At 37.7% G+C, this 15,465-nt stretch overlaps 2 protein-coding genes across 2 annotated transcripts in view; one reads left to right on the plus strand and one right to left on the minus strand.

Moving 5' to 3' along the window:
* LOC121413740 (polycomb protein Scm-like) overlaps window positions 1-1,540 on the minus strand; it is a 37,639-nt gene extending 36,099 nt beyond the window's left edge. Inside the window, exon 1 of the mRNA XM_041606666.1 lies at window positions 1,480-1,540. The gene's annotated coding sequence lies outside the window, so the exon portion shown is untranslated. The remainder of the gene's footprint in view (window positions 1-1,479) is intronic.
* Window positions 1,541-1,862: 322 nt separating this feature from the next.
* The window catches only part of LOC121413741 (ATP-dependent RNA helicase DDX18-like), a 33,803-nt gene continuing 20,200 nt past the window's right edge, over window positions 1,863-15,465 (plus strand). The window contains exon 1 of the mRNA XM_041606667.1: window positions 1,863-1,964. Within this exon, the coding sequence (XP_041462601.1) occupies window positions 1,961-1,964 (4 nt within the window). The 5' untranslated portion in view covers window positions 1,863-1,960. The remainder of the gene's footprint in view (window positions 1,965-15,465) is intronic.

Raw genomic sequence — 15,465 nt, forward strand, 5'->3', positions numbered from 1 at the left:
CGCAAGAAAACATCGGTAAAGTACCATTTTCATACTTTTTGATTGTCATTTTTACATTTATTAGATATTATAAATTGATATCTTGTAGGCCTAGTTGATAAATCCTCAGAGTCTAACTTTGATGTGTAATATAGCCCCAAAGTTTGGACTCTGGATTGACAAAAGTGCTGGTGTTATAACAAATGGGAGCCCACACGGACACTTTACCGTCGGTGAATGGGGATGATAGTAAAATGTCAGAAATTGTTGAATAAATCCCCAGAAACGACTGTTATTCCTGTCTAGGTCTTAAGTAGCCAATCAAAATTTGGTATCAAGGTGACGTCATATCAGATTTAAATTATGTTCACTCAATTCGACACCCAAAATTACCCAAAATCAACAAGACAACATGTTAAAGTAAAAATCTAACACGGAATATAATTTTGGCGCACTTTCAACTCATTCTGGTCCACTGTGCGGCGCTCCCTGGCCTGGGTTACACTTACACTACAGTAGCCTGGGGCGTTTTGGGGAGTGAAAGTTATATACTGTACGTATGGTTACTCCCCACTAACGCCTGGGAGCCCTACCTATATTTCCACACATACGGGTACAAGACCAGAAACTTTCGCCCCCGAGAATTCTACTTTCCCTCTAAAAGATCTAGCCCTAAAACATGTACATGGGGTCCAACTTCATTTCCAACATTTCTGCGATATTGATTTCATTTTTAAAGAAGAATTCATTAAAAAACGAGAGATTTGTTTTGAAAAGATGGAAAGAGCTTACTTCCGTTTACGTCGCCATCTTGATTTCTTTGTCTTCCGCTTGGCGACAGCACGCAAATCGCGGGATTTGGAAGTAAGCTCTTTCCATCTTTTCAAAACAAATCTCTCGTTTTTTTAATGAATTCTTCTTTAAAAATGAAATCAATATCGCAGAAATGTTGGAAATGAAGTTGGACCCCATGTACCTGTTTTAGGGCTAGATCTTTTAGAGGGAAAGTAGAATTCTCGGGGGCGAAAGTTTCTGGTCTTGTACCCGTATGTGTATATAGGTAGGGCTCCCAGGCGTTAGTGGGGAGTGACCATACGTACAGTATATAACTTTCACTCCCCAAAACGCCCCAGGCTACACTACATTACAGGCCACCATGTCCATGACCATGGTCAATAGGCGCAGGCACCGGGGCTCCGCGCCGCGGGCTGGAGCTCTCTGGTCTGGCCTGGGTTACATCTCCACCGGGAAGCGCCCGGCTGCCCACGACATACCCGCTCGATCAGTTCAGCCGTAGCTCTCGTCTTACCCTCTCACTCTCACTCAGTCCTGCGCCTGCTTCTACTCAAGTTCCACAATATCGCGCCGCTGTAATCACACCATTAGACAACCACTGAACTTATACATGATCTATATTGCTTTAAGGATTAATAATTCTCAATTGCATATTTACAAAATTACAAAATATAAAGGATTCGCATCAGAAAAACAAATTCTTACCGCTTTTCCGTGATTATCGTGTTGCACTAGAGCAGGTAAAATTGATAAATTGACAATTGGCCATGGAATAATCTATTTTTACAAGAGGGGATAAATATGACATTCAACACCCGCTGGACAAACGAAAATTAATGAAATAGGACTTGTCTGTTTCAGAAAATGCATACAGTAATTGAAATACTCTGAAAATTTTAAATATGAATAACTACATACCCATTTTTGCATCTAATTTAGTATAATATGGAGGGCTTTTTAACTCAATTTAATAATATTTTTCCAATAGTTGTTTAAAACCCTTTAAGAGGTGTTATTCGAACAGTCCAAAAACAACGCACGGAAATTTGCACGTGTAATTAAACTAAGGACCGTCCAAGCTGAGATTGGAATCAACCGAATAAATTAGATATTTTATATATATTATACATATTCAGCTGCTTTTCGACGGGACTGTTCGTGGGGATTGAAGCTTTTGGACTAAGAAATGGGTGAGAATTCATTTTGTTTTGTTATGAAATTGTTTGTTTACCTTGTTGTTTAAACGATCTCTTTTACCATTTTGTCGTGTGTGGTCCCGCGTGTTATAAATGGTGTTTCTGATGTTCTTATCCATCAACTTGATGGTGCACAATGCATAAATGGATGGATTACAATTTACATCATACTGCATTTTGTGCTGATTTCAGATAAAAGCGCAGGAAGAAAATGCATGATTGTGATGGGTGTAGATCAAGCCTAGGGTAGGCACGCTCACGCATCACAAGAGGGCGCTTTTTCGCGAGCTCGCTTCGCTGTACAAAAATTGCGACCGGCGGCGGCAGCGTGACGAAGCGAAATTGAGCTCCAGAGCCATGGCATGGCGTTATTCAATTCACTCATACATGTATAACATCGAATACCACCAAAATGATTGAGACACCATATGGCTGTGTGACGTATAGACTTACCATCTGACTCATCGGCACTTCCAGCGGACCAACGAACGACGATCGAGAGGCCTGGAAAATCACTTGTAAGTACCAAATTTGCCTGATTTTGTCGAAATTTTGAGTTTTATGAATAATTATATTACTTGCACACTGATGCATCATGATTCATGGTGAAGATGAAATTCTAAGCTTTAATTTAACACCGAAATTACGTGGGAAGAACTTAGCAGATGAAAGCGATTCAGCTTGATGCACAGGTCTGTTGCAGGCAAAATTGTCGAGATTTAGCGCCTTCGCGCTCTTGAATTTCGCGGGGGGGGATTTGGCGTCTGCTTCATCTGCTCTGCACAGTCCCGCGTATCGCTTTCAGTGTGCACATTTACACTCACTTATTCGTAGGTAATATTTTTTTTCTCTTCTGTTAATATCATGGACAATTTAATATTTTATTAAATTCAAAAATTATATTACAATGAACCTGATGCAAAACAAAGCACAAAACATCATTTCCTGTTCATTATGAATCATGATGGATTTACATCTTATTCTCAGACTTTACTTACTTGTTTTCACTTCATTTTATTTTCATTTAGTATATCAGAATATGGTATGATTTTTTATTTTGTTTTCCTTTTATGAATAGGGTTTTTCAGCAAGGTTGCATCATTATTTTGCCTTCCAGATATTATATTGTTTGGCTTTAATATTTAAGATCATGGCCAAAATGTCAGAAGAGGTGGATCTGCTCCAGCTACCAGCTGATAGGATTACTAATGAAGTTATCATTGACCTACTGCCAAAACTCACGAGAGGAGAGGGAATTACATGGTCAAAATTTTATGAAATAGTTCAAAACAAATATGATGCTGAATGTACTTTAAAGGCCCTTCAGACCAAGATAACAAGAATCTATGGAAGGTACTTGAAACTAAACAAAACAAAACAAACTAAGGACGAAAATGATGTGAAGGTCAACTATCTGCAAGAACCTTTCAAGCCCCCAGGAAAAGTTGTTCGACCTCCAAAGCATGCTAAAGTAGACCAAGATGAAGATGCTGGTAGTCCTAAAAAGAGAAAAGTCTATTCCAATGATCAAGTAGAAAATTTGGGAAAAGAACTTGAGAGATTCAAGGACATGGTGCAAAAAACAGAGAGGGAAGTAATGACTTACAAAAAGAAAGTGAAGCACCTTGAGAAGGAACTGAAAAAGAATAAAGAAAAGGTTCAGTCTTTCACATCTATATTTGGCAGTGTAAGAGGTGGAAGAAAACGGATTACCGAAACAATAAAGCGACTTAAACAATCTAAAAGGGAATGGAGGGTAAACTACCAAATGACAAAGAGTGAAGAAAAACGGAAGACAATTGAAATCACGAGACTTCGAGCACAATTGCAAGAAGAAAAGAGAAGACGTCAAAGAATTCAAAAGAAATACACAGAGCAAGAAAAAATCAAGGTAGCCCAGAAGCAACAGGAGATTGAACAACTCAAAGAAACTGTTGAAAATCTTCAATATGAAAAAGACAAGTCCCATCATCCTCAACAAATCCAAACCAAGATTGGAAAGTCCTACACCCCTCAGATCAGAGAAGCATCCTACTATTTACAGGTTGGGTTTGAATAAAATTGATTTATAAAAAATAAAGTGATAGGAATTAAGTCATATAATGTTCATAATAGTAATTTGGAGGTTCCCCTTTTGACATTTTTAATATGTAAAACGGGTAATTGATCAGATACATGATTATTTCCTGAGATACTTTACTGGAAACTGATCACAAAGACCCTATTTCATAGAATATTGTATTATGGTAACTTTGCCAATCCGGGGTAACTTGTCTGGAGTCTTTGATTTTGATTGGTTGGTGATTAGCATTACTATGGGATGGCCAAATTACCATAATATTAGCTTGTATTTGTATGCAAAGTTGCCCTGGTCTATGATAAAAAAATTACCTACTTCAGTTGTTATAAAAATGTAGCGATTATTGCTTTCATATTTTTCATTAATAGCAAGGATGTTAAAAGGGATTGAAGTTCACTCAAATGCAAACAGAATAATTCAAGAATAAGATCTTTGAAACCTTGATAACAATTGGGCAAAAAAAGTTATGATGAGCATGTGTATGCTGATAACAGCATAGTTTATTATTTATCCAAAACTTCCTGTCTTCTACAGTTCAACTGGTTTCAAGGATTTCATTCCTAATTATTGTTCACAATGAAGTTATTTTAGAGCATGTTCTATTTCTTCCTATATTTAAACCATTTGAGATGATTTTAATTTTGACTCAGTAATCTATAAGCATGTACTCAATTTCTTAAGTTTAAAGTGATTGTTTAACATTGGTTTGACTTTTAAAAAATCTGAGCTAGAAGGTCACACTTGTCACCTGTGTCTAGGATATGTTACAAAAATGAAGCCCAGAAAAAATTGCGTTCGAAAATAATTATTTAGTGCTTCAAAAATTGAAATATAAAGTGACCGGAAACACCATCTTAATTTCATCCCATACACTTATGTGTACTATTTAGGCGTCTATAAGACGCCTATTTACAAAATCGGGGTTATCCTTGTAGTTTTAGCTTTTCATTCTCAATAATGGTTGTTTTCAGGGTTTATTAGTTCTAATACATGCACTGGTACACATGTTTCATCTTGGTTTGAGAATTTTTTAAATCGGCTGCTCACAAAGTTAAACAATACCTTTAAGTAATTTTCACAAAGTTTAATACTGTTTTAATAACTAAAAGTCTCATTACAATTGTTCTGGCAAAAAAGGCAAATCCCAAATATGCTAACCCCAAATCTAACACTACACATTGATTTTCCTAACATAGTTTTAAACAAACTTCTGTGAAACCCTAACTGTAACTAACTGTCCTTGGATCATTTGCCACAAGAGCAAATGTCACATCATTCTGATAAAGGTTGCATGCAAAATTATTACTGTATCCCTCCCCACTTTTATAAATAAAATTACAGAACCTAGGAGTCGCAGAAGGAAAAGTAAGCGAAGCGATTAGAGTTGTCGCGGAAACTCTATGTGATGTGACCTTCACAAATGACCTACCGTCTCGACAAACTCAAGGACGCTTTGCTTCTGAAATGAAGGCAATTTGTCGGGACCAGATTGGGGAACATTTTGTGTCGGCAAGAAATACAACATTAAAGTATGATGGGACAACTAAATCACGAGTTGGTCACCTTGTAGAATGTGAACTAGCTTCTAAGGAGAAAACATACTTGGTAGGATTACGCCAGCAAGCTGGAGGAACAAGCGACGAATATATAAAAGCTATCAAAGAATCTCTATCAGATGTGAATCCATTATTGCTTGACGGCATAGCAAATACTATGACCGATCGAGCGAGTGTGAATACTGCAATTGACAAGAAACTCTCTGACTTGAAAGGGGAATCTCATATCAACAGCTTCAGATGTGGGATGCACCCTCTGGACACCCTTGGTAAGGCATGTGATAATGCATTAAAGGAGAGTGAAAGCCAAGATAGATATCATAGACTTTTCAAGAAGAGAGGGGAGAGTAATACCGCATGCCTCATCAGAAAGGTATCTGATTTATTCCATAATGAGGCAACCGGATGTGGTATTGCTCTTACATCATTTCTGAAGACTACTGGTTGTCCAGTGACAACATTCCCAAGATGGGTAGGAAATCGATTTAACATTTTATTTAAATCTGCCAAGTGCTTAGTTGCAATGATGCCATTTATTTTGAATTACTTTCAGAAAATTCAGAAGCCCACAAATGATTTACAATCAGCTTTGTACCAGTATCTTCAAGATCCCCACCTACAGGCTTGTATTTGTTGTTTAGCTCTTATTTCACTCAAGATTACGGAGCCATGGATGAAGATGCTAGGTACAGCAGAAAACATTCTTGGAATTAACACTGCATACCAGGAAGCAGTCGATTGCATGTCGAGTTGGGAGATGGATCCTCAACTAATGCTCTCTACCAATAGATGTGCCTTTGGAGAATGTGTAGCTATACCATTCATTGATGACATGAATGATGCTCGAAAAGCTCCTCTATGTCCTATCTTGGAGAAAATGATGCACGAATGTGTCATTGTGTGCAAGAGACAACTAGAAGACCAATTGCAAGGGGGAGTGTTTTGGGAACCAGGACAGGATCTCTGTGAAGCTGCTGCTTCGTGTTCATCTACAAACATATCTGGTGAACGTCAGTTTGCCAAGGCAGACTCTCTCTTACATAGAGCGCCAAACATTTCAGTAGGAAAGATGGAAGCCAAGGTAATGTTTTCCTCCAATGACACAAGGGATTGGTTGGAAGGTAAATCTGCGGAAGAGAAAAAGAAAACAATTAGTTCAGCAATGAAGAAAGGGAAGGAGGTACGTAAACATGATATAATCCTCTCATCACATGTATCAAAAGCAATAAAAGAGAAAAATGAAGCAAACAGACTTTCACTGACAGAAAAGGAGAAGAAACACAGAGAGAAAATTGAAGAAGTGATAGAACATGTATTGGAGGAAGGTGTAATGGAAGGCACCTCATCAATTGACGAAGTTCTCTCCAAGAAGACATCAAAGACAAGCAAGAAAAATTTTCTTACAAATCAAATTAAATTTCAGCAATTGATTAATCCATCCCCAAACAAGCAATACCTATCGAAATGTAATGTTGAAGAACTACATGAGATCCTAGAAAATGAGTGTGCCAGGAATCAAGGTGATGAAAAAATGAAAAATATCCTGATGTTGATCAAACACCCCACCTCCCTCGTGAGAAAGAATTTCACCCAAAAATGGGAAGACAACAAAGGGGTGGAAGTGTGGTGGAATGGTGTCGTTCAAAACTATAATGGCAAGGAATATGAAATAGAGTTCAACGAATTAGAGGAGTTCTTCTATATGACCCAATCCGAAATTATTTGTGACATAATTTCTAATGACCTTAAAATCCTATAATCATGATAATGACACTGTGGATTGACGCCTAACCAAAGGACACAAGGCCATATTGGAACAATAATTGACCCTCTGATAGCAAGGTGAGAATCCGAACCACTATATGCTTCTACAACTGCCTACATCATGGTTATAACAGGAGTGATCAAACCCAAAACAAGTGGTCCAGTATCAAAACCTTTTTCCCCTGAGCATTATTCCTACACATCCAAGTCAAGGTAAGACGATTTTCTATTTATTCTATTAAGTATGGCAAAATCATAAATGCAGGCCTAATATAATTTTTATTGTAGGAAAGATATTTCTAAAGTAATATTACCATAAATAATTATCACTCACTTGTTTTCTGAGGCCCATCTGGATCAGCGAACAATACGTCTTGCCTGGAACTAAAAAAAAATCCTCCAACATAAAACTGATTCAAGGCAACAAAAAAGAAAAGAAAATTGGGGTTAGATTTGAATAAATTTAAAATGAAAGTTAGAGCTAGAATAAAGAAACAATAAAGAAAAAAAAAACTCCCTAAGAAGGGAACACAAACCTAAACCATTAGTGGACCCACGACTTTCATGAGAAATTGGGAGGCACTAAGCTTGACCCCCTCTCCCCCCCCCCCAAAAAAAAAAAAAAGAAAAATGGCAAGAAAAAAAATTACAAAAAACCCCAGCTATGTTTAACCAATTATGATTGCCCCCCCCATCAAAAAAAGAAAAATACTCATTAAAGATTGTTTAAGGGCACATCCTATATATCCTCCCCCCCCCCCCTTTTACCTCCCTAATCCGCCTCTGAACAACTAAAAATAGAACTTGTCAATTTTTCAAGCAAACACACATTTGAAGAGAAACAGCTGTGTTTACCTCATTATGCATGGGAAAAAACAATATTTATTCATGAATATGCATGTAAAATGTGCGCGACGCGTCTACGCTGTCCCAATGAGGATTGCCGGCCTAGCGCTCCATCGCGCCGTAACCATGCCATGGCTCCACGCATACGCTACCCGCTCGGACCCGCCCAGCGTTGGTAAGGTGGGTCACGTGCGCGCTGGCTGGATGCGACTCTCTTCGAGCCGACGAAAGGCAATAGACGCAGCATTTTTAGTAAAAAATCTGATTTCCATGTTTTTCCGAGTTTTTCAACAAACCAAGTAAGGAAATGTTTTATTGAATATCTAATCTTTCTTTTGAGGTAAGTTTTATGAAATTTCATTGGAGTTGAAAATTTCCGTGAGCGTGCCTATCTAGGGAGGCAGCGCGGCCGCGGCGTAACTCAGTACGTCGGTTAGACTAGATCGAGCGCATTTTTCGGGTAAGAACGATATGTATCGTAACATGTCTATTCTTTCGTACTCGTACAAGATGACTAAATCTCAACGTGAAGGGTCCGAGTCCCGCTCATGCCGAAACCCGTCTAACAAAAAAATCTGATGCTATAGCGTTGTGTGTTATCGTGCCTCACGGCGTCACCACTGGCACTGTATTCAGTCAATTTCAATGCAGGTGTAAATTAGTCTTGAGGACTCCATGATGTAGGTATGTGACAAAAAAAATGAAAATCCTCAAATCTCAATGAATTTGGTATCATTTGAAAGCCCTTAAAAAGACCTTTCAAATGATACCAAGAACTCAAATTTTCATCAAGAAATTATAAAGTTATTCCAGTTTAAGTCGCGCATATTTATCCAAATTTGTGGTCATTGTCTTAATGTAAAGTCAATGGAGTGCATAACCGATTTTTGTGACCATTTTGTGACCATTTTGAACCCAAGTCTTCAACGGGCTCTAACTTCTTTGTTTTTGAGCCCTTTGAAGTAATTTAGGTATCAATGGAAAGGTGAAAGAAAACTCAATTGATGTGTAATCATTTCACTTGGTATTTTTTCTTCTTATTATGTGTAAAATAATTTCTTTTAATTAATTCTAATTAATTATGCAAATTACAATTACTCGCCTCTTTTTTTTGCCAAATGAAGGTGATAATGAGAGATAATTTGTATATAATTTAGTTGGCATCAAAACAGCATCATGTAGATAATTTCCTAAATGAATTTGTTTAAAGTATTGTTTTTGTAATTTCTAATGTATTTCTTTGTTTTTCTGATATAAATTACAATTAGCTCTTTTTCAACTTTAGTATTGTGTACATGTATGTATGGGGTCTTTTTTTTACAAATGAAAAATATTCCTTTTGTACATGTACTTTGTATGCTATAAAAATACAAGTGTGCTTTTCTGATGTATATGATTGTTTCACCAATTTATGTATTTCATTGTTTCAACAATTTGTTTATAGATGGATAATGTAGCTTTCATTTTGGAGACCGTGGGCATTCGATTACAATTTTTTTTAGGAAGGATGAGCAGCAGAGTCTGAGGGTGTAAAGATGTAGCATTGCATGTAATTCAAGTATCAAGAAGGAAACATAAAAATTAAGCTTTACTATATGCATTTCTTGGATATGTATGATTACAACAAAGGCCATGTTCGAGCACTCCTTTTTTAATGAAAAATAAGTTCATATTCTAGCGTGAAATCACTGCACATAAATAAAGCTCTGAACAGCAACAAAAACAGGCATCAAAGCTCCAACACTCAAAACAAGAGAACAAAAGTGACACAAAAACTTATACAAATCCCATCCCCATTTCAACTTATGAACACAACCCTCCCCCCCTGCACCCTTCTTGAAAAAAAAATAATTATAATAAAATAGAAAAAAATGAATAACATAGAAAAAAAAATAGACAATTTAGAGCCATGTGGAAGTGAAATATTTCCTCTGAGAGTGAAAAATTAAACAACAAATTTTTTGCATTTTATTCATGGGCAGAAATTGGCCCTAAAGGTAGGGGGACGCTGGCATCGGCGGCGAAAGCCAACAGTTTTAGGGGGGACCACCAAATTATTTTGATAATCAAAAAAATACACCAAAGGTTATCAACCAAAAATTATAGGGGGACGCAGAAAACTAAATTTAACAAGCAAAAAAAAAAAGAAAAGAAAAAAAAAGGTTATCAAAAAAAAAAATTGAGGTGGGGGGGATCGTCCCCCACCTCAAATTAAGGGCGGGGGGGGGTACACCTCCCCCAGCTTTCACCGCCTATGGATGCTGGCAACTCTGACAAGTTAAAAAAAAAAGTTTATCCCCTAACTGTTGTAAGGTCATTTTCACCCCAAAAAGTTTGACCAAAAAACTGAAAAAAGAAAAAAAGAAAGAAAAAAAAATGTATTATTGTTACATGTCCCCCTATTATTTTGGGTAGGGGGACGTGTCCCCCTGGGATTTCCACCCATGAATTTAATTTTAGAAAAGTCAACATTGATATTCCACTGTCAAAAGCAAATCCAGTTTCCAAATGAAACGATAATCAACCACCTAGACTCTTGAGTCACATAACCTTGGGATGATAAAATCTTTCTGTGACAAATGTATGTATTAAAATCAATATCAGAATAATTATCTACGGTATAATGACAGAGATTTCCCAAAAAAGGCACAACATAATCATCAGGTAAGCAATTTACGATCTAGTTCAATCCAGCATGAACGACTCACTATCGACCGCTCCCATCACCCTGCAAACCGCAGGCACATCGGGCAGCTCGACTGCCGAGAGACCGGCTGTGACAAGGGTAGCATCGCCCTGCCAACCGCAGGCGCATCGGGCAGCTCGACTGCCGAGAGACCGGCTGTGACAAGGGTAGCTGGCATCTCTTATATCTGGACTGCGCAACATCAGAATCGCGTAAGTTTGGATTTTTTGATAATTCAAATATATTTCCAGTCAAATTGTATACCTAATCGGATTCTTGTTTTACTTACCATAAAAAAATTTCGAACATTTACGCGTCCAAAAATTTGATGAACTTTCAAGCTCCGATATTCACACTTTAAAGGCGAGTATCCACATTGAAACTTATATGTACAGAAAGAGCACATCTTCAACTGTCTGTTAAAAGGCACGAGATTGCACCTACTATGTGCGCATGCGCATTAAGCCCCATTTTCAATGAGCCGCCCAGACAGAGGCGATGCCACTCGTAGCAAAACCCGCGCGAAAACCGTGCCACCAAAACCAGCGCTCGCGATGCGCCGTATTCGCACATAGCTACATGATGATGTCTATAAACAGTAGAGGGGCTGGTCCAAAAATTGGGATTGTCCCAGAAAACAAGGATATCCTTATAAACCAAGACTAATTATGTCTTGATAAATTGAGACTGTCCTTGTTTATGGGGACATTTTTTCTTCACTTCTCCCAATGGGACAAAGACAGCAATTAGGGGAATTGAGAGTGCTAAAAATAGATTCAGTGACCTCAATTTCCCCCAGTTCACTGTTTATTTATTATGACTTGCCGTCTTCCAATAATCTTGTTATGAAACCCGATATGTTTACATTCACTAGCACTCTTGATTGGTGTCGGCACTCAACAGGTGAATGAACTTTCCTAGATTTCTTGTGTGAAGAAATCCTTATAAACTGAGACAGTCCCTGTAAACTGGGACGATCCCAATTTTCTGACCAGCACCTCTACTGTTAAAAAAAAATTGACATACTTCTTCGTCATGGAGTCTTGAATCCCTGCCCATTTACCCTTAAGAGAACCAAATAAATAGAGATGGATTCCCCTTGGAAATCCATCTTTTTTATTAAAAATCACGTAATTGGTCGTGATTTTTATTTACCTCTACACCTAATGCGTAAGAAGGTTTAAAAAAAGAGGGGGAAAAAAGGTGAAAAATAAAGGATTCTTATCAGACATGTAATACCGATGTAATACCGATGTAAACAAACGTAAATACAATGGCGTCGACCCTTGAACCGCTTATGTATTACGTACTTCCGATAAGCGATGCCGTTCTGAAGATTAATTTCTAAATAGATAAAAATTATTATTTTACAAATAATAAAATATATTACGTGATTATAAATAATTGATATAATACTATTAAGAACAATAGGAAACAAGATGGCGGCGTCAACCCCGGGGGGCCACTTACATTGACGAGTGGATACCATGCGCGACCCCAAAAACACGTAAAGAGGATGTCCTCTTCACGATAGGGCACGTTACGTATGTAACGTGATAAGGGTGTCAAAAACACAAAAATAATGAAAAAGGGTATCTATTTTACTAGGAAAATTACGTGTTTAGGGTTAAATTGGCGGGGATGATGAAACAAAATTAGATTTTTTTATAAAGGATGTCCTTTTTGCCCCAACACTACGTGTTTAGAGTCCCATTTGCGCGAGGTGTAGAAGGTGGGGTCGTACTAAACCAAATAAGGTAAAGCCGACGACCGAAGGACCCGTAATAATAAAACATTCCTGTACTTGTTTAGGGGTTCATTTCAGGGAATATTTGCCAAGAGTATCGTTTTGTTTCCAATACTTGTTAAGGGTAGGGTTTCACACGCCAATACTTGTTAAGGGGTGCATTTTCAGAATATGGAAATTACGTGTTTAGGGTGCTTTTCGAGACCCCATGGTCGCGCATGGTATCCACTCGCGAATGGAAGTGGCCCCCCCCCCCCTGGGGCGTCAACATCGGGCAAGTTTCTTCTGTCTTATGATATTTTTCTCATTTTTTTGATGAATTCTTTAAAAATAAAATCGATGGCGCAGAAATGTTGAAAATGAAGTTGCATCCCATGTACATGATTTAGGGCTAGATCTTTTAGAAGGAAAGTAGAAATCTCTGGGGCGAAAGTTACAGGTTTTGGCTGCCTAAACGCACATGAATGGATAAGGATTCCTGGCTTCATTGAGAGTAACCTTACAGTAGTAAATGATTTTTGTCTCACCTGCATAGCAGAGTGAGACTATAGGCGCCGCTTTTCCGACGGCGGCGGCGGTGACGGCGTCAACATCAAATCTTAAACTAAGGTTAAGTTTTTGAAATGACATCATAACTTAGAAAGTATGTGGACCTAGTTCATGAAACTTGGCCATAAGGTTAATCAAGTATTACTGAACATCCTATTAGAGTTTCATGTCACATGATGAAGGTCAAAGGTCATTAAGGTCAATGAACTTGACCATATTGGAGGAATCAACATCAAAATCTTAACCTGAGGTTAAGTTTTTGAAATGTCGTCATAACTTAGAAAGTATATGGACCTAGTTCATGAAACTTGGACATAAGGTTAATCAAGTATCACTGAACATCCTGCATGAGTTTTATGTCACATGACCAAGGTCAAAGGTCATTTAGGGTCAATGAACTTTGGCCGAATTGGGGGTATCTGTTGAATTCCCATCATAACTTTGAAAGTTTATGGATCTGATTCATGAAACTTGAACATAATAGTAATCAAGCATCACTGAACATCCTGTGCGCATTTTAGGTCACATGACCAAGGTAAAAGGTCATGTAAGGTAAATGAACTTTGGCCACGTAGGGCGTATTGGTTGAATTACCTTCATATCTCTGTAAATGTATTGGTCTAGTTCATAAAACGTGGAAATACGAGTAACCAAGTATCACTGAACATCTTGTGCGAGTTATAGTAGTTATGAAAGTCAGCACTGCTGCTATATTGAATCGTGTGATGCAGGTGAGACCGCCAGAGCCATTCCACTTGTTTTACTTGGCCTTATTTAGTTCGATCAAATGGATAGATATATATCAAATTAAACACTTGTGTTTCCTGATATTTCCTTTCTTGTATCTTTCTTTTTAGGTGGTCTGTCATTTATGACAGATCACCTCTTAATTTCGTCAGATTTTTCTTATTTTTATTTATTTATTTTTAACGATTTTTTTGTCGCCAAGTTATCTCAAAATCGACTTGATCAATTTCATTGAATTTCATGTCATTTATAGGATCTGTCATGGACACGTCAGAATAAGCTTTTCAAGGTCAACAGGTCATGATGACGTCATCTAGGCGCCATTTTGTAAAATCACATTATCAATCACATCTCCATTATCAATTATCAAAAATCAATCAAATTTACATCACATCAACTTCAGGTCAAGGGTCATCAGGTCATGTCATCAAAGGTCACCTGGAGGTCACGACGCGCGCGTACGCGCGCGTCAAAATTTCAAAATGCTCAAAATCACTTTTTGACCAAACGAGAGTACGTTTTAGGTCATTCTAAGCATTTCAAAAATTTGCGCGCGCGCACGCACGTTTCCGCGCGTAACACCTTAACGCAACGCAGAAACACCGTTTTTTTTACATCATTTCATTGATAATAAAATTCTGAACAATTCGATACCTTGATCCACCTTCTACGACCATTAATAACGAAATTAACACCCGTTAAAGTTTGCAGCACGTGTGCGCGCGAGCTCTCACTATAGGCCATATATGGGCAAAAACATGCCAATTGAAAATTCACTGTAGCTCTTTAAATAGTCCATTGACCCCCAATTTTTTTTTCATATATCGATAGAGTATGAGTTGTAGATTTGATTTCATGTCACCATTGTCCCTAAATTATATCGTGACGTCATCAAAATGGCGCCTAAACTAAAAATTTTATTTTTTCAAAAATGACGTCATCAAATTTATGCAAATTTGGTTGTAACTTCTCGAATATAGATCATTTTTCGCCCAGATTTCGATATGATGTAGTTTAGAATATACTCTTTCTCCTTAGTTAACATAAATTTTCGTTTTGAGAAACGCATCATTGCGTAAAACAGCGATGAAAAGAGGCATGTCATTTTTCCTCATTTTGCGTGTAATCTCTATGGGACATGACTTTTTCTCAAAACTAGATTCGACATTCCTCTATTTCGTGAGCCATATCTCCATTTTTTCTTGTCGGTTTTCCCTGAGCTTTTAGTATGTTGTAGCTGAGATTCTGAGCTTTCGCAGATGTGCCCTTCATTTTTTGATCAGATGCCGGGATCATGCCCGTATTTCACTTGCAAAATTGGACTTGTAATTCTCAAAATTGCTTACGTGTATTCTCTATGGGGAATATCGTGGCTTTGACTGCTTTCTAAAGGGCGCGGGTTCGAGTCCTGGGGTGAACAAGATGATTTTTTTTCCATTTTTTTTTTCTTTTTGCCACTTCTTACATGATCCTTTATGATAATTAAAAGGTATAAAAGTTTAAATTTAGCAAGATAAAAC

Source organism: Lytechinus variegatus, chromosome 4 (assembly GCF_018143015.1).
Source record: "Lytechinus variegatus isolate NC3 chromosome 4, Lvar_3.0, whole genome shotgun sequence".
Lineage (NCBI taxonomy): Eukaryota > Metazoa > Echinodermata > Echinoidea > Temnopleuroida > Toxopneustidae > Lytechinus > Lytechinus variegatus.